This window comes from Barbatula barbatula, assembly GCF_947034865.1.
Source record: "Barbatula barbatula genome assembly, chromosome: 24".
Classification (NCBI taxonomy): domain Eukaryota; kingdom Metazoa; phylum Chordata; class Actinopteri; order Cypriniformes; family Nemacheilidae; genus Barbatula; species Barbatula barbatula.
This window is the reverse complement of record NC_136787.1, coordinates 17,379,839-17,403,625: the sequence shown is the minus strand read 5'-3', so window position 1 is coordinate 17,403,625 and position 23,787 is coordinate 17,379,839. Positions and strand designations below refer to the sequence as shown.

Below are 23,787 nucleotides of genomic sequence, written 5' to 3'. Positions count from 1 at the left end.
AATAAACCATTTTTATTGTGAAGCTACATGAGGTTTGTAGAAACAACTCTCGCCATGGCAGGACGTCCAAACGCAGGCTCTTATTTCTTATTACATTCCCCTTATTCCTCCGTCGTCCCTCAGCGACAGTGAGAGTAGATTATGTTGAACAGTCAGAGAGGTGATCGCTCACAGCCCTGGGCGGACCGATAACAAGAGACCCTCGCTCTCACTCTCTCTCATCCCTTTATCGCTGGCGAAGCGCCCTCGCGTTAGGATTTGCATGCGGGATAACCTGACTTTAATTGAATTGTTCTTCTCTCAGCTCCACATCATCCGAGGCGTTCAAAGCTCTTCCTCTGAGACGGGAGGCGAGCAACCGCAGCTGATCCGAGCATATTCTGTGAGCATAACAAATGAACATCGCTTGGCTCTCGAATCGCTGTTTCAGAGTTGCAAACTTCACTTTTAATAGCTAGACTCTTCTCAGGTGCGAGGGGGAACGGCACTTTACCCGTCCTCCAAAGGTTGTTTAGATCGCCATTTCTGAAGGAAAATGCCGGCTGTTTGTCAAAGTTTGAGATGTAACTCCAAAACGTTTGGTTGAATCATTTGGTAGCATGTGAACGAAATATCCCTCAAATGATAAATCCGGTTCTTGTTTAAGCGAGCAGATCTTGGCTGGAATGAATTGCGATGTGGGCCAAACAATGAGACCAGACATTCAGATCCAATAACACATCCCATAACGAATGCGTCCGCACGCAGACCTACTGTAATTCTTTTCAGAGATGATTGGCGTTTTTATGTGTTGCGTCGTGCTTTTCTCACTGTCTCCAAATGTGTTTTCGCTCATCCCAACGTTGTAAAGCGCGATGGATCAGCTCAGACTCTTCTAAAAACTTCTTGTGTGAAGCTCCAGGGAAATCTTGAATATCTCTGAATGTGCTGCGAGTTACAGATATGGAAATCCACTCCGGCGCGGTTTAGGAACGGCAGCGTAAATAGTCTAAAATAAAATAAACAGAATGAAATGCAGGTGGGTGTTGTTGTCAATGGGAGTTATTATTTCTTTATTTAAGAGAATCGTCCCGCGAGACGCCAGACAGGAGCTTCAAGCTTCTGTTTCGCATGGCAAAGCCTCTCGGTGGAGGAGAGAGAGATTGGCATCCGGAGACTCGTCATTAAATCTCTTCTGCGATGGGACGGGCCGCACGAGCACTTCTGTTGTCTTGTTTATCGAGCCCGTGTCTGTTGTTAACTAGATTCACAGCCCTCACGAACACTCACCGTCCCCAAGCCCAACGCTTTCTCGCCATTTAGATTTATGCAACTTGTAGAAGTGTCAGGCTGAATGTAATTACGAGATATGAATGCGTATGACAACACACAGAGAACCCGCAGGAGTGTTTGGAGCCGCCGGCAGAGGCCGTTCCCGCCCACCGGCTACATGAGGAGAGGGAAATAAAACTCTAAAACGTCTTTTTACGACAAAGAGAGAACCTATCTTGCTGTATTAGGGTAACATAAACTAGCATGCATTGTTATGAGAATGTAGTTTAAGACTGGTAAAATAAATTTCATTATGGCTCATATATTTTACAGCACCTTTTTCTTAAGAGACGACACGCGTGTTCGCACAAGATGAAATATTGCTGAATTAGCCATCAAACACACACCCAGAAGGACAATAAGATATATATTTCATGGATACAATACGGAAAAAGTGGGAAGGACAGATAAAAAAAGGATCTTTGTCGGTCCCGCAGGGCAGCGGGTGACACGGCCCGTCGTGATTTATGACAATGTGCGTGTTTTCACTCTTTAACTCCAGGGGTCACCTCTACACATATGGTCTCTTCCTAACCCCGCTTCATACGGCACGTACTGTAAATCTACAGGATTATTTTAAGAATAAGCAATTCTAGGGTGAATTTTCTGGAGCACAGAAAGGCTTGTTTGAGTCTGCGGAGATGACACGAGTATGAAAAATCCTCTCCGCTTCTGCAAACAAAAGCTGTTTCACAGAACATGAGCTCTTACGCTTACATTTGTGTGTAATAGGTTTGCGCGGGGAAGGAATTCATATTTAACCTACTCATATCCCAGTAATACAGTGATTGTGAGGTAGAAATTGATAGAATGAATATATATTTAATAATCCATTTAAGGTGCAAGACTTTTATTATCTCTCTTTGAAACATAACATTTTATAAAACACAGATTTTTGTTTGTTTCTAGCTAACAATGTATATTAAGTTATTTTTGTCATTTCTTGAATCATTTTATTAACATCATATGCTTACAAAATGGGTAAATCTGGCAAAACAGTGTTTTTTATTTTTTTGCAATTCTTTATTTCAACTTGTATTTAAATGTATGTATCTGCAGAATCTTTGGAGCCCACCTACCAGCAGCTACAGAAGATGAAGTTAGACAAGTCTCCGTTTGTTGTGGTGTCTGTGATTGGCCAGGAGCTTCTGACCGCCGCCCATCACGGCGCCTCAGTGGTCGTTCTGGAAGCGGCGCTGAAGATCGGCACCTGCAGTCTCAAACTGCGCGGCTCAGTTTTCTCTGCGTTAAGCAGCGCTTACTGGTCATTGGGGAACACAGAGAAGAGCACCGCCTACATGCAACAAGACCTGGAGGTGGCCAAAACTTTAGGTGAGTAAAGATCAGATCAGATCAGATCAGATCAGTGGCAGGAAGACGAGGAATGTGTTAACTGATGTTTTTAACGAATCTCTCGGTTGTTTTGGGGGAGATATTTGGGTTGTGGATGTTCGTTGTAAATTGTAATAGCCATTATTTATTCATAAATAAAATATTTATAAATAAATAAATGTCTATATATATATATTCTAATTATTAAGGAAATTATATTATTATTATATAAATTGTAAAACATATATCAATATTATAAACTATATGTACTGTATATGTACTTTTTATATAGTATATATTTTATATCTATTTTAAATATATTATGATTATTTTTTATTTAGTAAGTTAACCTTTTCTGACGTTGGATGATTGACACTACGCCATTCCTTCTATCATACAATAAACATAACATAATGGCAACATTATTTTGGTGAAATGTGTTGATCTCTTCTTGATGTAATTGTTGTGTTAGGTGATATTCACAATGATATTCCAGTGACGAACGTTCAGGTGACCTTGTGCGTTAGAGGCTCTTTTACCTTTTCACAAAGTTAATGATTTTGACCTAACCATGCTGATAAAGGTCTCTCATTAATGAGGCTTCGTGGGGCTTTTTTAATTAAAAACTTTGGCTTTTTTCTGAAATGCCACAGCGCACACTCGACTAGTCTGTGTAGTCGACGCAGACATGTGAATATCGTGAAGTGCATTAATATTCCCCTCACAGCTCATGAATGTCTGAAGTTTTACAGCTCGACTTAAAAGCCTTTTAGAGTCGAAGCGTTTCTCACCCTGTCTGTCTGTCTGTCTGTCTGTTCACTCACGTGACACAAAGCACCTGAACTGTGAATGTTTGAGGTTCGCGTCTCACTGTTAACACGTCAGTACAGAACCGAGGTCTCGTGTCGGAGAGCTTGATTGCGTTCAGGATGCGAGTCTGATAACAGCATCTGCCCGCAGGTTCTGCAGTTGCCACGATGTCATCGCTGTGTAATCTGCAGCCTGAGGGCCCTTTTCTATTCTTTTGCCAGACAGAAATGAGATTATATTGAGAGAAATTGGAGAATTGTTCTCTGTAGTTGGAATGCTCAATAACATCTAACTATTTTGCATCAGATTGATAATATATTCACTTATAATTTTTTCTTTAATCGTATTCTCTGTGTGTCACCGATTGAATAGAAACCACCTAACACTGGTTTAGCTGGATCGTGAGCGTGTTTCCCTCAGAATGAGTTTTGTCAGATGGTTTGTGCTTTTGTGTTCCTTCAGGCGACCAGACAGGTGAGTGTCGCGCTCACGGAAACCTGGGCTCGGCCTTCTTCTCCAAGGGGAATTACCGCGAGTCCCTGAGTAACCACAGACACCAGCTCGTCCTGGCTATGAAACTCAAGGACAGAGAGGTAAGACACAAACCCACTTGTCTCTCTCTCTCTCTGCGTGTGTGTGTGGTCATATCTGTGCCTCAAAGAGAAATAAAGCGCACAGGTTTGTTTTATCAGGACGGTGACTGATGTTTCTCTCGGGGCTTCAGGGCGAACTCACCATTCTCTGTCACGTTTGTGGACGCACACGTCTCCGTTCTGTCTCATTGCAGCTCGGCGTCTATCTGTTCTGATGTCCCGTTGAGAAAATGGAGTGTAATGTCCTATTTTTATCTCATGAAAACACACGCAGGTCACTTTTCACACCAAAGTCAAAAGGAAAAAAGCGAAGTTATATTTTGCATTAAAGGGGTCATTAGATGCGTGCATGACCAATTTTGCAATTTTACGTGTCTAATACATGCATGGGCAACTTATAACACACCAAAGACAAAGAAAAAACACCCCTTTAAGAAAATAAACTTTGTGTCTTTAGGAACATTTGCATTTTACATATTTCTCATAGTGATGGTCATTTTAAAAATAATTATTTAAATAATCAATTTAAGGCTGTTTATAATAAAATGAAGCATAGACTGTTTTATTTACACATTATAGACATTATGTATTTAGAAAACAAACGGTATTTATTGGAAAATGTTATTTAATATCATAATACACATTTAAATGTCTTAAAACAGGCTTCACATTATTATTGGCAAAAAAAACCAGGCCTGTTTTTGACCCACACACAAACTCACACTGTATGCGTGCAAACACAAAAACTGTATTTATTGCACAAACGAGGGTCACATGGTGTTAGCAGTGAATGTCGATCTGCTGCGATCTCATCATTATCACATCCATATCACAAAATAGAGTGGATGAAGAAAATAATACACTCTTTTTTTGGAGTGTTTATGGACAGAACTAGAAACACTGCAGTATCTGTTCCTCTTTGTAACTTCGGCAAACGCTTCATTTCACACGTTATTGTGTTCCCAAAGGTATTAATCACAATTTATAACACCGCGTCTACACCGGACGTGACATGACAACCTGCTTGTTCTTAATGTGTATTGTCGCATCGCACTGCGCCGCATCCAGTGTAGACAAAATGTAAAATTATAATGGGTCCCAATGCGTTTCTAATGTCTTTTGTCGCGCCTGTAGCGTCCGCTGTAGACATGGTGTAACACAAATTCTTACACCGTGTCTACACCGGACGTGCTGCGGCCTGATGCAAACGCGACAAAAGACAATAGAACGTATAACAGCCCATTATAAACCGCGTCCGGTGTAGACACAGTGTTAGTTTGGCTACAGTGGACATTGGTGTAAAATGTTGTTTCTAGATCAAATGCTTTCATGGTGAAATAAGAGTTTAATGTTTGTGTAGTTCAGTGTAGTATCTGTATTTAATGTCTGGCTCATAGTAAATGCTTATTTTGCTATGATGTAATGATATCAGTCATATAAAAGCAAATTACAATCAAGGTTTGTCGAAACATCTGCTGGAAGATTCTGTGTTGTCTCTCAGTTTGACGTGTGTGTGCTTAAGAAATCTGTTCTATTAGAGATCGTCACATAATGTTTTTAGGTGAACCGTCCCTTTAGGAATCCTTCAAGCTCTGTTAGATAGATCATGAAAGGACGAGCGGTGAAGGACACACTAGTGTCTCTTATATTGCAATGAGTATTTCTCGGAAGTGTGGTCTCTTTTACAACATGACGGTGTAAAGGGAAAGTCTTTGTCATGAAGTGATAGCAGTGCTTCATTAAAACGCCACAGAAAAGCTGGAGGGTTACATTCACTTTTCATATGGACAGAGAACTTTACAATCTATATCAGTAGACCATTAGAAATCAAATAACATTGTGTGGGTGTGTGTGAGGGAGAACCGCAGGAGAAACATTCACATCATTACTCTGGAATCCAAACCAATGAGCTCATGTTATTATATCTATAAATTCTTTCGCACGTTGCCTCTGGAAATCTCCTCAGAGTTTCTCGGCTGAGCACCTTCGGTCTCGCATGAAACATAAACACACACTTACACCTCAATCTCTTCCTTTTCTCCTTCCCTTCCTCTCTCCATCTTTTCCGTTCTTACACTGTTTTCTCTCCCTTTTCTCAGTCCTTCACCATCTTCCTCTCCTCTTCTCTACCACTTCAGCTCTTCTGTCTTCTTTTAAACGTCAGCTCTTAAGTCGGTCAGTAAAAGTTTTCTTTGCATATTCACTTGTATATTGTCGGGTGAGATCATGTGTTATCCGACTCATTGTGTGACGCGTGACAATTGCACAACATGCGGAAGAGCGGACAGCACTGTACACGTCTGTAGATATGAGGACAGCAGATTTACAGAGCATCTGGAAGGACACGTACTCGCAGACGGGATGATGAAGAGCGTAACTCAGATGTTTGCCTCGGTGCGCTGTCTCCGGTGTCAAGATTTAAAGCTGATATAAAAGGGCGCAAAATACAATGGTGTATAATTTAAAAGCTTTCTATTTCTCTCGCTCCCTTGCTCACACGCTCTCTGGCACAGGCTAAAAACAATGCAGTGTAGAGGAATAACTGGTATGTTGGGAATTGCATGGTACTCATTGTGTCTCTGCAGTATGTAAATGTTCTGTATGTATGGAAAACCTCAGCGGCGTCTGTGACGTTAGAAAAATGTGCACAGCACACTGTGTGTCATATCCCACAATGCAATGCACTAAGCCTTTCTAATGCAATGAAAAATGACTCAGTATTTCATACGGCCGTACTATTTCTACACAAAATTGGATTAAACGTCATGTACCATTTAAAAACACAGGGCTGTATACGTTTCTCTTTTTTAATCTTTCTTTTTCTGGGTGTCACCCACACATACACACACACCGTCGTCTGAAGATTCTTGCAGTTGTTACCGGCGAGCTGTTCATTGAGCGTAGCTTTAATCTCTTTTAGGTAACATATTGTTCTTATATTCATTAAGCGGAGCACTTGAGAATATGACAGCACTCGTAATTGGTTTGGTTTCATCTTGTTAAAATGCATTCATTATGCGGCGGGCTCCCGGCCTCTCCGTGAGCCGTCTGCCTGTCTGGAACCGCGAGTCGCACTCGCTGTCAGCTGCTTAATTAAAGCCAATGGAGAGAGGACATGCTCCATTTGGGACCATTTGAACATTTCCATCCTCGTCACAGGTACAGGGATAAATAGCCAACTGTCTCGCACACTCCATGATGTTTGTGTGCATGGTTTTTGTGCGGGGTTGCATTTTTAGTTTATGTTTGTTTCATGTACATGTGTGAGTTTGTTTTGTGTGTGTGTCCATGAGTCGGTGTGTATGCATTTGTGTATATACAGGTTTTTTGTTTGTGTATTTGAGTGTTTGTGTGTGTTTTTGAGTGTGCACGTAATTTTGTGTGTATGTAAGTGTGTTTGTTTGTTTGTGTTTACAGGGTTTTATTTAATATGTGTGTGTGTGTGTTTGTGTGTGTGTGTGCATGCATGGATATTTGTGTGTGTATGTCTGTACTGTTTTGTGTGTTTTTGGGTTTTACAGGTTTTCATTTATTGTGTGTGTGTGTGTGTGTGTTTGTGCGTGTATGAATGCATGGATATTTGTGTGTGTATGTCTGTACTGTTTTGTGTGTTTTTGGGTTTTACAGGTTTTCATTTATTGTGTGTGTGTGTGTGTGTGTGTTTGTGCGTGTATGAATGCATGGATATTTGTGTGTGTATGTCTGTACTGTTTTGTGCGTGTATGCGTGTTTTTGTGTATTTACAGGTTTTTAGTTAGAATGTGTGTTTGTGTGTGTTTTGTGTGCGTCCATCTTTTCGTGTATGTGTGTTTGTCTGTACAGGTTTTTATACAGAATGTTTATGTGTGTGTGTGTTCATGTGTGTGTGTCATTGTGTTTAGCTGTGTGTTTATTGTTGTGTGTGTTTGTATGTATACACATTAATACATTTGTAATAATAAAAAAGAAATTAAAGGGCATTGGGCTTAAAATCGTGCCGTGTCTAGTAAACAGCAATACAATAGATTCATTGTTGTTTTATTGTAAACAATTTGCGCGCAAAAATGGCCAACAACTTGTACATTTTCAGCCAAGTTCATTTTGGACTGTGTGTGTGTTTTGTAGCTATGTTTGTATAACTTGATGTTAAAATCATCTACCAAAATAATGTTTTTCTGTAAATCTACAGATGAATTATGAAATATATTCTGTGGACTGAAGGTCTGTGAGGAGGTGTGCTGTGTAGTGAACCTGTGTGTGTGTGTTATCTTAGTTTTTATGATGTCAGTTGCTGCTATATTGTGATGTGGACCACACATCCAGTGCTATATTGACTTTAGAGTGTTATTGAGAGATTAAGAAGATTCCAGAAGGAGGATCTGTGCTTCAGGAAATTGCTCTCTTCTGTTTCCTCTTCTTGTCTCAACCTTTGTCTAAAGCACCTGCCATTTAGATTTTATTGCCCAATATAGACATCTTAAGTCAGTGTTTACTCCGCAAGGATAGAGCGAGCGCGTGTGTGTTTTAAAGGTCATTAGTGATGCTGTGTGTTTGCCTCGGGCAGATTTCCACGAGTTATGAAAGGAAACTACACTACTGTACATTCAGAGGTTACTCACTACAGCGCTCACACACTCTTCTGCTCATTTGTGTTGGTCAACTAGTCGGTGGGGCGAGTGTTTACTTTATGGAAATGACTCATGACTGTACATTCAGCGTCAGCATATTCAATCCACAGATTTAATTATTTTAGATACATTCTGTTAAACAAATTAAATCCTTAAACATACAACACTCGTCGTTTCAGTCCAGCATTTGAGAATCTCGGCTTGTATGTGAAGCTCCAGCATGATTCACTTATAATGTGTTTTATGGACTTTCTTCTCTTGATCATTTTCACAAAACTACACCGAACAGATTTTTTCCCACCCGGGCGACACATTCTGTATAGATCAAACTCCCTTAAAAGAATTAACCATGTTTTTACTATGGTAAAAGTGTGATAACTATAGTTTTATAGGTTACCAAGGTAAGTATAGTAACCATGTTTTTTGTTGTGTTTGTATTAAGGGACATGGCAGATGTAGTCTTTTTTGCATGCGTGTACTGTTCACGTGGTCTTTATGTACCGCATGCATCCCGGTTGAATTATGGTCTCAACAGACAAACAAATGTGCCGTTGTCAAAGAGATGAACAGCTTTGCAGATATTGACCGTTTGTAGCCCCTGTTTCTCTAGAAGCATCTCTCTCATCCCAGACTCAAGTCACCATATTATTTATCATTTTTGTTCAATATTTATTTATATTCAAAACAGTACTGTTTTCATCTCACCTGCAGTTGGCAGGTGTCATTTTGGACTTTACGCGTGTGAAATCATTTTCTCACACAACCCAGAGCTCGAGTGCAGTAACTGCACCATGAAACATATTCAATCGATTCGCTTTGATCCAGAATACATTTGTGTCACTTTATTGGTCAATCGTCGTTCATTGACACGCTCCGTACGGCACGTCCAATGAAAGTTCTGCCGCATAGTCGCGACCCGTCGTGCGGTCGAGCCGTAATGAGGCGTGGTGTGAGTAACTGACCCTCTTCTGTACGACGGCTATGAGGCGAGAGCCGAGCGCATCCAACCCACAGAAGACGCCAACTAGAGTGACCAAACACAGAGTCATTTAAAGGCCTGGAATTGCATCCTGCAGCGAGGTCGATCGATGGCAGGCCTGTCAGAAAGATGAATGCGAGCTTTAGGAACTCCATTTTAATGAAGGGAGAGAGAGAGAGCGAGAGAGCGAGAGAGAGAGAGGGGGGGTTACCTCGTGTGTGTTGTCATGTTAGTATGTGTGCTGTGTAATGATGTTCGTGTAGCCGTCACAGGACAGGTCAAACCAACTTCTGAGCTGATGGAAACCTGTCTTCCATCATCATTTATCCATTCAGATCATTGATGTAAAACGCTGCAAAGCAAAGACCTCTCTCATACATCCCTGAATAGGATTGCATGATATGAAAATGCTGAATACTGCTGGGATATGGGATATGCTTAACAATTATAAAATCAATTTATATATTTTAAAAATATATTTACAAACTGTAAATTATATAATTAACATACTGGACATGCACTGCCAATTTTTTTGCCTATATTATTCTTAAATAAAGATACTTAAGAAGAAAAATAACATAATATTTTTAATCTTAATTGCATCTATGCTTTAAACAATAAAAAAAAAAATTCTACACCATTTGCAGATATGTTTCCTTACTTAATAGGTAATTTAAGTAAACTTAAGTAAAAGTATTTTTTTTTTATATTTGTACTTTAAAACAAGAAAGAAATGTATTTTTCGCATTATTTCTGAGATAAAGAAAGCATCACTTTATACAAATTTTTTTTCTTGAAGCTCAGAGGTTAGATCATGGCACTAGCAACGCCAATGTCATGGATTCGATCCTAGGGATTGCACATTCTCCTTAACAAATGCATGTAATGTACGTTGCTTTGGATAAAAGCATCCGCCAAATGCATAAATGTAAAAACATTCATTTGTTGCAAAACATTGTGATTGCACGTTTGTGATCATTTCAATACATGACCCCTACATTTTTCTTTTAAAATTACAGGCTCAGCATTTGGCTGCTTTGAATTTATGAATATGGCAGATGTTTTTATTCAAAGCAACTTAACACTGAACCCATGAGTTGCGTTGCTAACAAAATGATCAACCAATTGAGCTACAGGAACACATCAAAGTTATAAACAGTGTTCGTATCTGATATGTAAATCTGGGCGCTGACAAAAAGCTGAACCTGTATGCGGTACCCCAGCGGTAATTCTCATTTCGTGGCATCCACCGTTTGACTCCAGAAAGAGATGGCGTGTGTTTTCTCGAGTTGGTATGTGGTTACTCCGCAGGGGCCCAGAGTCATCTTGGGATTGATGAAAACTACAGCAGGAAGCGAGAGACTCATCAGTCAGTCAACATTTGTACCCTTTTTACACCCGGCGAGCTGTGATCGTACCTTAGATGGAGAAGTGCATCGGGGGCGTCTCCCATCCCATGAGGTGCACATCAGTGTCACAGATCAATATACTGAGCTCCGGATGTGTGCGAGACCTGTGGATGTCTAAATCTAAATAAGTCAAACACGGTTAGAAATGAAGAGAGCAGTAAATGTGAAACGCAGGCTTGCGTGCGAGAACCTTTTGTTCTTGAAAGTCAAGACAGTGTTGACAGAAAGTCTCAGTGTGGATTTTAATCAGTCGATCAGATCGTAAATCTGCTCAAATGACTTTTTTCTTCTTGCCTGCGTTTGTTCATGCTTGATTTGCCTTCATGTGAGCGTGCGTCTCTCTCTCTCTCTGTAGCAATGGCCACGTACTGCAGCTGAATGTAAATTGCTGTGTCCCTTCTCAGAGTCCTTTCAGTACAGAGACATGTGTTCACGTTCAGTAGATGTGTGTTGTGTGACCAGCGTTATGATGGGAGAGATGAAGGCGTATGTGAAGACGAGAGTATGAAGATCTGGTGAAGAACCGAGGACTCCAGGAGCCGGATTCACAAAACACAGTTGAGAAGAAAATCATTCTTAACTGCCATGTTTTCTCTTAAATTCTCATTTAAGAAGACACTTCTAAAGAAGAATCCAAATTCTCGAAACAATGGCTGTCATAAATCTCAAGAGGTCAAATGTATTTGGCTGTTTCTCATGTGATGTGTATTGTATTGAGTCAGAATCATAATTCTGACGTTGACTTGCCATTAAGGAATATTTATTTTGATATAATAATAATGTAGCTCCCTTACTTTAGCTTTCATTATTATAGTGATTTTTACATTATTCTGGCGCAAAGTGACTCGAAACGGAGTGGGTCACAAGTCTTATGCCGTTGTAACATACAAAAGTATCATAATAAGTATATTTTAACGCTATAAATGCTGTTTAACACATCACGTGCTAATATACAGTATATACGCTACATACAAATGCGATGTGCTTGTTAAACAACTTGAAGTTTATTGTATAGATAAACAGATGCAGTTACCACACGAGCAAGCGAGTTAAATCATCTTATTTTAATCTTATGACATAAATTAAGATGAAATGTTTTGAGAATCGCACTCACCAACATTCTTACAGACTTCCTGTTATTTATCTTACGAAAGTTCTTACATTGTGTCCTGAGAACATTTTCGTGAGTCCGGCCCCAGGTGTCTTACAGACGCTTCATCTTCAGCAGGTACTGTAGCAGCTCACTTTACTGAGGAGGAGGTCAGAAACATGAGATTTATTCTTTAGGTGCTGCACACTGTGAAAATTGTGCCGCATCCCAGAGGAGGATTTTTTTCGGCTGAGGGAATGTTCTTACGCTAGCCAGAGAACACAAAGCCGGGCGGTTCTCCGGTTCGGTTCTCATAGGCTGTCACCGCTGACTCTGCTCTTCTCAACTTTATCTCAACTTTTGTCCTGTATATCACAACGTCCGGATTACAACCCGCCCCCCTTCTCTCTCTCTACCTTTCTTTTCCTTACATTTTCTCTCTCTTTCTCTACCCTTTATATCCTTCCCTCTCTGTTTCTTATATAAGCCTGACTTAAGGAATCCGGTTGTTCATCTCTCAGTACATTTGGGAAGAATACGTCTTGATTCTAATTGACTGGAAATCCATAAATGTAGTCTGTGTTCAGTTATCATCTCAGAAATGCTGCTGTTTCAGTTTAATCAATTTTTTTTGACCGTCTGATCAGAATATATTTTAAGTTTATGTCGCTCGTGGTGCATCAGTTTTGATTAAGTTGACTGCATTGCATTGTGGGAAACAGTGTTCTGCGCCGCACATTTTTGGAAAAACTGGTATTTTTGTTCTGCATCTCTTGTCTAATTCAATGTTTTTGTTAAAACGTTCTGCACCATTTGTCACGCTAAAAATTGAAGGCCAATGTGAGTGCATTACTTTATGGGATTGGGTGTCCTTAGTAAATTCTGCAGATGTTCTAGATATATAGAATAACCGTATTACGCCAACATACCTCTAGATGTCCTGCAGGTGAACAGAATTATGGGATGGTGAGATGATGGGAGTTACAGGGTACTCTGATGTCTCATGTCACGACGTCTCCGTGCCACCCAAATTGATAAAATGAGGGAGAGAATGAAATGGGAAACGGATTACTCCAGGGATGACGGGCGTCTTTGAAATCAGACATCCGTACAGAGATGAGTAAACTGGATTAGTCCCCTCACTCCGTTACTTTTTTTTTGCAAGCAGAAGTATCCCATCGCCTGTTCCTCTTTTGGGAAATCAAACACTTGTCAGACCAGCTGGCTGCGGTGGAGGCTGTAGTGTTTTCTTACTCACTCGTTTTCATCTGTTTACATGTGGGAATTGTGGCAGGCTCCTCTCAGCCCGCCTTGCCAGGAGGAATTGCTTCGTGCAAAAAATTGTCAACAAGATTTTATGTTTTACGGCTGGCTGTCTGAGCGCATTACTGTTGCCTGGCATCTGTTGTTCAATTCATTACACTCCGCTTAAGCAATTTGTTCCTCTCCGACATTTTAAGGAAATGTGATTAGGTGTATTTCCTCGGACTGTTCGGCTAAGGTTGAGGTGGTGTCATGGAATGGAATGGATATTGTTTTATGTGATCTTGTGGGATGAATCTGTAGATAAGGGAACAAAACTGTGGTGTTGATAGTGGCGGTGTTAGTGCAGAAAGTCTTCTTTAGGCTGTTTTTATGTCTGTTACTTTTGCCTCTCTATCGGCATCTCTGTTTGAAACTAAAACTGCAGGTTACTATGGCGTACATGAATGTCTAAATGTCTAGCTACAGTTCTCAAATGTGTATCTAAACCAGAGCCGATCCTCCCTATACACAGACTACGCAGGTTGCGTAGGGCCTCTGCACCACCAGGGGGCCCCTTAAGTACCAAATCAAAAACACTATAATGTAAACAAGACTTTTTATAACTTGCGGTTAATACTTCATTTATTTAATAATGGTGATGACACATGCGTGATGTGATGATGCATGTTTACATATGGATATGGCTATAAAAGAGCTATCCATCTGTAGCGGAAAAAACGCCAACAACACGAAGCAAAAGAACAAGAAGGCAATGTGTTTTTTTACTTTTTCAAAGTCCTTGCCAAATTCTGCAAGGACAGATTTACAAGTCCAGTATTTATCCACGTAGGTTTGACGTTGGAGGTTCGATAGTCTGAATTTAGGAACCATTTCTTTTCTAGTATGATTAATAGACACCACTCGCTAAATTAAGCGCACCGTAGTGAGGACATGTGGTAGCTATGTTGCATACTATTTGACTATTTTATACTTTTCATACAAATACTTTGCCTGAAAATGAAAATGTATGTCAAACCTGTATGACTTTGTTTCTTCTGTAGAACACAAGAGAAGATATATTGAATAACACAAAACCACTGAGCCATTTCTCAAAATATCTTCTTTTGTGTCCGCTCAAGAAATACAGTAAGTGTGACATGAGGATGAATAATGTCAGAATCTTGTTTATTTACACTTTTAAAACAAATGACATTGAATACGGAATGCAGTTGCCATTGTATTCCACACATAGCAGTTGGCCTCATTGAAACTCCTCCGTCTCTTTTCAGGTTTTCTTCACTTTTGTTCACAGTTAATTCACGCTTCACGGAAGCTGTATCTACAGAACACTCTCTGTAGGAAGTTGAGGACACACTGTATAAATGAAGTGCTGAGGCCAGACGTGAGGCGTTCAGGTGTGGCGACAGGCGGAATGAAGCCTCATGCAGGTCTGCTAAAGTGGCAAAATTGTCAGCGTAGCATCTCACAGAATGAGACAGCAGGGGTTCAGCGCGAGCCCCGCGGTCTTTAGCGCTCCGTTGTAAGCCGGCGTCCGGCGGTCAGTCTCAGATGAGATGAGCAATTATGATCTCAGAGGGGTTTCAGTCCTGTCGTTGATTGCTCAGCGTCCCATTATCATTCGTAAATATTTACATGGGTGTGCCAGCATCTCTCCGGCAGGGCCGAGGACTCGCTTCGGAGGTAACAGTGTGAATAGCGTTTGACAGCATCGTAGCCCTGGGGTGACGCTTTTGGTGTGGATATTTGTCTTCATCTGTCTGTATCCAATAAAAGTTGTTTTGCCCGCCGGGGTTTTTTTGGGTATTGTCATGTTGCGTCTTTCTCTGAGGGCATTGTGTGGTATTATTGTCGAGTCATTCGACCTCTACAACAGGCCTGACAAAACACAGTCACGATCTTCCATCGCAGCGTCGCTGGGTTTTATCTCGCTTTGATTCCCTCAACGCCCGTCCCGGAAACAAAAGATTTGCATTCTGCATTTATCAATGTCATCATGACAAAACAATGCAGCGCCGCAGCCGAAAGTATCAGAGGAAAAAAGTCCAGTTGATTCGCTTCTGTTACAGAAAGATCAAATTAGAGCCATCGATCTCATCGCTGTGATGGTAACTGTGAGGTACAAATGCGTTTGAAAGGGCATCGACTTCCCAAAAGTGTGATGAAACTCCGTACGGACAACGATTTTTTTACAGGACCCAGGTGATGCCTTCAGAGAGAATGACACTCGAAATCGGTTTTAAAAGTTACAAATCATTTACATTTGTTAATTTAGCAGATGCTTTTTGAGAACGCAGGTCGCTTGTGTGTGTGTTTGTGGGAAAGTACCTGGCGAGGGGCTAATGAGTTGCTAATGAAACACATGGAAAGCAGCTAATGAGATGTGACCTGTTTTCTTCACGTTTGACAGCTCGTATGCTAATCTACCTGCCGTCACTGTACACTCTTTGTTCTCTCGCAGTATTATTTTATTGAATCTTTTAGTTACGGGGAGTTTGAAGTCGCAGCCTTTGAAGTAGTTGTTACATCCCCGAATTCTGAAGGTCTGCCGAGCTCCGAAGGTCTCATGTAAAGCTTCGTTAGATGAGACGCGGGACTGACTCATTATCCAGCCTGACCTTACATGTACTTTGATATCTTTACCCACGCTTTAATGATCTCTGACTCAATAGCATCTTGTGTGAGGAGGTCTCAAAATAAACCAGTGTTTCGATCTATCGCAAACTCAGAAAAAGACTTGCGAATCTCAGGAAACCTTCCAGGCACACGTCCTTCTTGGATCTCATAGAGAAATGAGACTGTATATTGTGCGCGAAGGAAATGAAGCCGGGTCTTTATCACTCCCTCATTTTTATTATGAGGTATTAACACTAGGGAAGCACAACAAGTTGTGAAGGTTTTTTTCTTTATCATGAAGAGGACACTTTCATCATCTACCACTTTTATCTCATTTGGACGCCCAGAATGTTTTCGTTGCTGAGCTCGGAAGTGTGTTTGGTTTCTCAGAATGTACCAAATTGTTGATTTGGCCGCTCTTAATGTTCCTGGCATCTTTCCGATGGATTTGTTGTGTTTTAGAAAACTAACTATGGTGTGTTTCACGTGCATGGAGATCTCCCTGAACCGCATGATGTGGGTTCACAGCAACAGCTTTCATATGCAAACCCCACACGTACTGTAGAATCAACTCCAGACCTTTAACATGCTTCATTTATGAAGAAATTATTAAAGCAAAAGCCCTTACGTGTGAATAAAACAGCTTTTGATCAACTCTCCTACTACTTTTGGTCCCTTGAAAATAGTAGCTTCATATTGAAGAGCTGTAATTCCTAAAGCCTTCAGCTCATAATATGATAATATATAATAATCATATTTAATAAAGCTGAGAGTGTGCACTTTCAGACAATATCCATTATAAAACTGTAACTCGAATACACTTTGATACACAGCTAAAATATATAAAAATATTTGCGTCTATATTGTTGATAATATTAGTAGAAAAAATGCTACGTATTTGATAAAGTTCTCAAACACTTTACAGTCTTTTCTGCTAAATACATGAAATACAGAAGAATCCTCATTAAAGACTTTATTTAACTCCTTGAAGACTGTGCTTTCAAAAATACTATACAAATGTGCTTTCTGGCTTCTTGCGTGTTTTTGTTCATCCAAGCACGAAAGTGAACTTAATACTGGTGTGCTGCCTGACAGATTCTGACGCAGCCTTTGGCCCATGCGTAGGTCACACCAGACGGGACCCCTTGAGCTGACGTTGACAGTCCTAAAATATATATAATATATAACTAAATAGTTGTATGTGTACGTGTTTATAAATACAAAATAAATATGCACCAACATATATTATGTAAACACCGACTTTTATTCTGGATGCGATTAATCGTTGAACAGCCCTAGTCAGAATGCAATTCTATCATTTTCTATCATGGGTTTCTCTTACAACCTTGCTCCGCAGATGTCATTTTATTGTGTTTTGTCAGGCTGGTGTTGATCATTAGAGACCCCGGCGGCTGTCACCGGTCGCAACGTGTTCATCGATCCACCGTCAGGTCTGACCGGATCCCGACTGTCCCCTGAGCGACGGTGATGGACAAATAGAGAGGCGACGCTGCAGGCCGGAGTTAAAAATTTACAAAACAGACGTTTTCATGATTGCTCTCGTGTGTAAATGCTCTTATTCTTCTCTGTATAATTAACAGACGTTCTGCGGGATGACATCGAGAGCGTGAGAGTTCTGAGGCGAGTTATTGACAGGAGCACAACAGAGACTATCCCTTCTGTTGACAGTTGACTCATCTCATTTCGATGGTGTTTTAGGCGTGAAGTGGGTGAAAAGGCCTGTCTGTATTCTCCCGGCGAGAGAATTGAGTGGCAGTAGATTGCGGTTGTTTCCGGCAAGCGTTTCCCCCCGAGAGCGAGCGTGCAGCGTGAAAACGCACGCAGCATGAGAGAGAAATGACTAAAGAACATGCTAATAAAGCCGTTTCAATAATTCATCTCTTCATTTTATAGCGGGCGCCTCCAGGCCTGCGGGAAACGCTCATCGCGCTCTCTCATCTCTGCCGTTTGTGATGCTTCAGTGTTTATATCTCATCTTGTGTCTACCTGACACACTCCTCTTTCACCTCCGCTTTCCTGTTTGTCATCTCATTCTCTCTCTCTCTCTGGCCTCCACCGATTTAGCTTGAGATGTTTTATTTACATCATTGTCGGGATAATTTCAGATCTGAGAGTCATGTTCCCTCAGGAGTGTCTGTGGAGTGCATCCTGTCCTTCGCTTCTGTCGATCATACTTATAGCATGACAACATCTTTCATTAAATGGCCTTTAAATTGGCTTTTATTATTAAACATCTAAATATGCTTTTGTATGAAAATACTCACTAGACACCGTTTATTAGATAAATATATTTTATCCACTACGTCAACAAATTATAATTTTATTGATGCTACTGATTTCAGATGGATTGCTGGATTACAATTTATTTCACAATCGATTTATGTAAATTCAATGTTACATTTTAACTTATATATATTTATCTTATTCAAAGAGTATCTATTTATCTGTTTATTCAGATGGTGTCTTCCAGTCGTGATGTCCACGTGCACTCTTCACAGATGATCCGTTTATTTATCTGTTTATTTTTAGATCGGTCGGAGCACCTTTAGATAATATACCCTCAACAATCTGTGACTGGTCTATTTATTTGTCATTCAGATGGTTTCTTTCGGTCATGAAGTCCATGTCCACATGTTCACAGCTGTGTGATTCTTCAGCAGCCGTCACGAGAAATGTCTCACGCCAGATCTTTGATCCGTGTTTGTCTGTCACTCGCTTTTTATTAATGACTTCACTTTCCGCTCTCGTCTTCCCGAGTTGCACTTTGTGTCGCGTTCCCTGTATTGAATCAGCCTGGAGATGTTCTATTGATTCGACTGAAGTCTGTATCGACCCGACTGTAATTCGGAGCTGAAAATACTTTTTTCTCCACCGCATTAGCCGAACGGGAATAATACCTCGTGATATGACGAATAGACAGTGTGATTAATTCATCCGGTAAAGTGAGTAATTCATTAAACGCTCTCGGTTGGAAAGCGTAATGGTTTGCCCAGTATGGCCTCCTATGGTTATGTCTTCATTTGTCGGTGTAATTTGGACCCTCTGCCTCCGTCTTACTCCATCATGCCATGGATTTCCCCAGACGTTCCTGATAGGCTCACGATCAATATCATTAACCTCCGAATTAATCATTCCACCAATGAGTTAGACGCGTCGGGTGGAAAAAAATGAGCACATGCGTGAAAGTTACACTTCAGTTAGGGCTGTGATCAAGTGCACATTGAGCGCTGATGCTTTTAAAGACAAAGTTTGTTGAAATGTAACAATTTTCTTTCAAGTTATTATAAAATCATGGTTCTTTGATACAACTATATACACTGGGAATGAATATTAAATACACTAAAAAGGCCATGTCTGAGGTCTGTAGTACCATGGTACTTTTTGGTGTAATATTCCAAACCTTGATTTATAATGGTTCTTGTCACAAAAACCATTAAATTTTCTTGTGTCATCATGTTTTGATGTATTCAAAATTGATAGATTTATACAAAACGCCCACAAGTTTGAAACATTATTTCATGAACAAGAACACACAGGCTAATACAATATAGGCTAATACATTACATTATACAATAATATTACACAGGATTAATGTTTTTAAAGGCTTTTTGTACAGTATCTAAATGCATTATTATACATATAGTTCTAGTACTAAAGTGGCCTTGTAGGTGGCGCGACTTCGTAAGCTCCGCCCCTCCGTTCTGTGGCTGCGGTTCAGAAACTGTTGGAGGACCTGCGGTTCTGCAGCTGGATATATCTCGTAGATTGCGACTCATGCTCTCCCAAGAAAAACACTCGGTCCTGCCAGCGGATAGCTGCGAGCGAGCAGAGTATATTTATTCAGAGATGCTGTTGTCCAGAGCTGCACTTACATCTGTGTGTGTTTGTGAATGAACGCAGAGGAAAAGAAACTCAGTACAGCTTCAAGCGTGTAGGGTGAACGAAATCCCTGCGCTGAAATCTCACATTTGAAGCTGTTAGACGTGAACACTCGGCCACATCAGATGTGGTGTTTGTGCAGTAGTCTGATGTGTTTTAGCATTCTGGAGATGTTTGGATGTGTCTTTATATTCATTTATTTGAGTTATATAGATGTTTATTGTTCTTGCAAATGAACTGGTTGAACTTCTTAGCTCAGAGATGGAGTATGGAGCATTGATTTCTTACGTGTCGCCTCTTCTCATAAGGGTCTGTGAGGAGTGAATGTGTGAGATCCGCCGCAGAAGGCTATTTTATTGCTCAGGAGGGATTTAATAGAGCAATGTGGATCTTTTTTAGTGGATTTTACTGAAGTAATGTCTCTGTTTCTTAATAAACATCGGGAGAGAAACTGTTACTGAATACAAGTCGCATCATTTGATCATAAAAGTATTTAATCTTTAACAAATTACCTCAGAGATTTCCTTTCCGTCAGGGTCAACAACTGTAGATATGCAAACAGTGTAGATGTGTTGGACGACAGCGTCTGTGAAAGGTTCAGTCCAGGTTGGCGTTCACCTGCAGTGATGCGAGTTCTCAGCTGCTGACGGGTCATTACACATCTCACTCCATATCTCAGAGGTCAGCGTTTAAGGTTTTAGTTCAAAAACATCCCTGCCGCCGGATTTGATTGAAGTTAAGATGTCCCGTGACCTCCGTTCTGAACCTGAGCAAAGAACGAAAGGTTTTGTCAACGTGTCCACACCGCCGTTACAGACGAGGGAGAGAGAGTGTGTCTCCTGTCATTCTGTGTGAGGACACACACGCGTGTCAGCAGTCACACGCACACATGCACACACGTGCAGGCAGCTGACTTTGGAAAATCAGCGCGAGAGGGGGTGTAAAATCCCTATTTATCGAAAAATTGGCTCTCCCCGTGAAAAGCGTTCTAACAGAAATCCAGTGGGGTTTCCAAGGTAACCGTTCCACGGATCTGAAACTGTGGGCAAAGCCGCAGATGAATAGCCGGTTTGTAGGACACACAACAATCGCGGTTAAAGGCATAATTGTGGAATAATGAAACGCAGGTACAAAAGAAATAGGACAAACACAGGAGTTAGTGATCAGATCATTAGTGTCCACTGAAGTGTGAACATCACATGTAACGATGTGTGTGTGTGTGTGTTTGTGTGTGTGTGTGTGTGTGTGTGTGTGTGTGTGTGTGTGTGTGTGTGTGCGTGAGTAAAACACTAGTCAACTAGAGAGATCGTTCCAGCTTACCGATCGGTCTAGTGATCCAGAAGAGAAGCTTTGTGATACACGTTTACCATTTTGTTCTTCTGCACTATTAAAAACAGAAGGTTCCTCATCAGTGGCTCTTAGGATCAATCTCTCTATCACAAATAATGCAAAAATGTAGTTCTTAACTGTGATGTAACTGTACTGTATGCATATAAATATACAAAAAACACATAATTATGTATATAAATACACAAAAAACAGCTGTTACTGTCGTTTGGTTGACTCCAGAAAGATATTCATTATATATGTTGCTTAAGGGTTGAATTAAAATATACATTCACAGATACATAACAGTATTTTTTTTCTACAGTACATTCTCAGAAATTTAGGTTGTTATCAGTGATGCCACAGAAGAACCATTTGTGACTCCAGGCTAAGGTCTCAAAATCTAATTCTGAGATATCAAGCATCAAAGTTTAATTTAAACTATTCATTTCACTAGGATTTCAATCTGTCACGTGTCGCTACTCAGTCGATATTAAAGATATTGATTTTCACATAATTTTCTTTACATTATGTAGAATTATTTGTGGAAACATGTGGAAAACAGTAAATCACAAAGATGACTTTGGCAGGGCTTTCACAGACTGGGTCAGATTTTTGGTTACTCATAGAATCTTTATATTTTTTATAGTCTGAAGAATCTTTTCCCACAACTAAGAAATGTTCTGTGCACTGTAAAAAAAACAGAATTTTTCTACGTAAAATGTGAAAAAACAAAATTGTACTGTTTTTTTACAATTTTGTCGAATTTTTTTAACTACAGGAAAATACCACAGGGACGTGTAATTTTACAGGGAAAACCTGTTATTTTAAAGTTTATTCCTTCCCAGCTGCTTTTTTAACAAGATTTTTTTACAGTTTATTTTTGAAATACGGTCAAAAACTATAAAATGACAGAACAAGACAACACATTTGCAAGAAAATGGGGAAAACTATTTAATATAAATCCTTGTATACTACCATTTTACAGAAAAAAATACGGTATATTTCAACAGTTTTTTTACAGTGTGGTTGTTAAAGATTCTTTATAGAAACATTCAGCTTGAAAACCTTTTTGCAAGCGTGTCTTAAAGGTGTAGTTCGAATAAATAAACACTTTGTGGAACACAGAAGAAGATATTTTGAGAAACGTCTCGCTGATCGTCAGTGTTGTTTGCTTACCAACATTCTTCAAAATATCTTCTTTTGTGTTTTGCAGTCACGATGAAAGAATGATAATTTTTGCTTGAATTTTTAATCATGCAAATCAACATATAACACTGTTTTAAATGGCCCACTTTTTATCCGTGGCAGAGATGTGAAGAGTCATCTGCACGGAGAATTTACTCAATGACTGACCCAGAAAGAAGCTCATGAGCTTCAAACAGAGGACACGTGGACACACCGGACCGATAGCATATCTGAGAACATAAGAAGTTCTTCTGATGGAGGGTAATTGCCTGACTGTGTAACATGGCCCAGAGCCTTTAAACTGCTGCAAGGTTTTATGTCTGGAGGTAATTGGTTCCAGGCATCGCTGAAGTCTGAATCCTTGGCTTGGCCCTGCAGGTTTGTCTTTTGTCTGTATGTCCCAAAAAGAAGCGTTTTACCTTCTGTCCGCCCATCTGTGTTACTCTCTAAATACAGTAGATATCGTCGCCCAACATGTGGTTGTGTTTTTCTCATTTGATGTAGTTGCTCATATGGGATTTTGTTATCAGAGAAGCTTCCTGAAATTTCGAATGGATCTCGCGTTGAACCTTTTAACCTGATGTGTTCTGTTGTTTATTGGGTGATGGAGTTGATTCAAGTCAAGGATAGTATAGTGTTAAATATTTTGACTGGGAGGTGAAATGACTTTATGATGCGAGTAGTTCGTGGCTCCAGTAGCATGTTATTCTGCAAGGGTTTGTCTTTTGAGTCAGCATTGAGCCTCTGCATATTTTTGGGGTTTTGTGAAAGATCAGCGTCTCTGTGAAGATTTCGACTCGAGTGGTTTCATGGGTTTTGTTCTCGGCAGACACATATTTCACGGCAGGCCAGTTTCTGCCCCACATGCTGTTCTCAGCGACTCCTTAATGGGATGCAGACAGTCCACTCGACTGGGTTGTTTGTTTTGAGGAGACATACTTTTGTCTAATTGGCCGTCTAATTGGTGTATAATATAAAATATATATGCCACAAGAGGCCATTTGTCATTTTTACCACGGTTAAAGGAATAGGTCACCAAAACAATATTTCCTTTTCTTGTGTGGAACACAAAAGAGGTTATTTTCTTCATACAATGAATGTTTACAGTTTCCTTTTTTTTGGCGAACTTTCCTTTTAAGAGCTGTTGTATTGAATGAGAAAAGCAGCATACAATCGTTTTTATTCATATTTTTTCTGTAGTGCTTTTCATAATTTAGCATTGTATAACATATAAAACATTGGTCAAGGAGTAAAAGGATAGAAATTAGGAAAATAAATGAAATAAAAACAGGAGAATATTAAAATGCTTGTTATAACAATACATGATTAGTAAAAGTATGTATTCTTGGAGCATTAATATAAA

The 23,787-nt window shown here is 40.1% G+C and overlaps 1 protein-coding gene across 4 annotated transcripts in view; it reads left to right on the top strand.

The window, feature by feature from the left end:
• The window catches only part of ttc28 (tetratricopeptide repeat domain 28), a 166,208-nt gene that overhangs the window by 108,484 nt on the left and 33,937 nt on the right, over positions 1 to 23,787 (top strand). For all 4 annotated transcript variants that reach the window (XM_079448977.1, XM_079448978.1, XM_079448976.1 and 1 more), the window contains 2 exons: positions 2,371 to 2,643; positions 3,916 to 4,046. In XM_079448977.1, the coding sequence (XP_079305103.1) occupies positions 2,371 to 2,643; positions 3,916 to 4,046 (404 nt within the window). The remainder of the gene's footprint in view (positions 1 to 2,370; positions 2,644 to 3,915; positions 4,047 to 23,787) is intronic.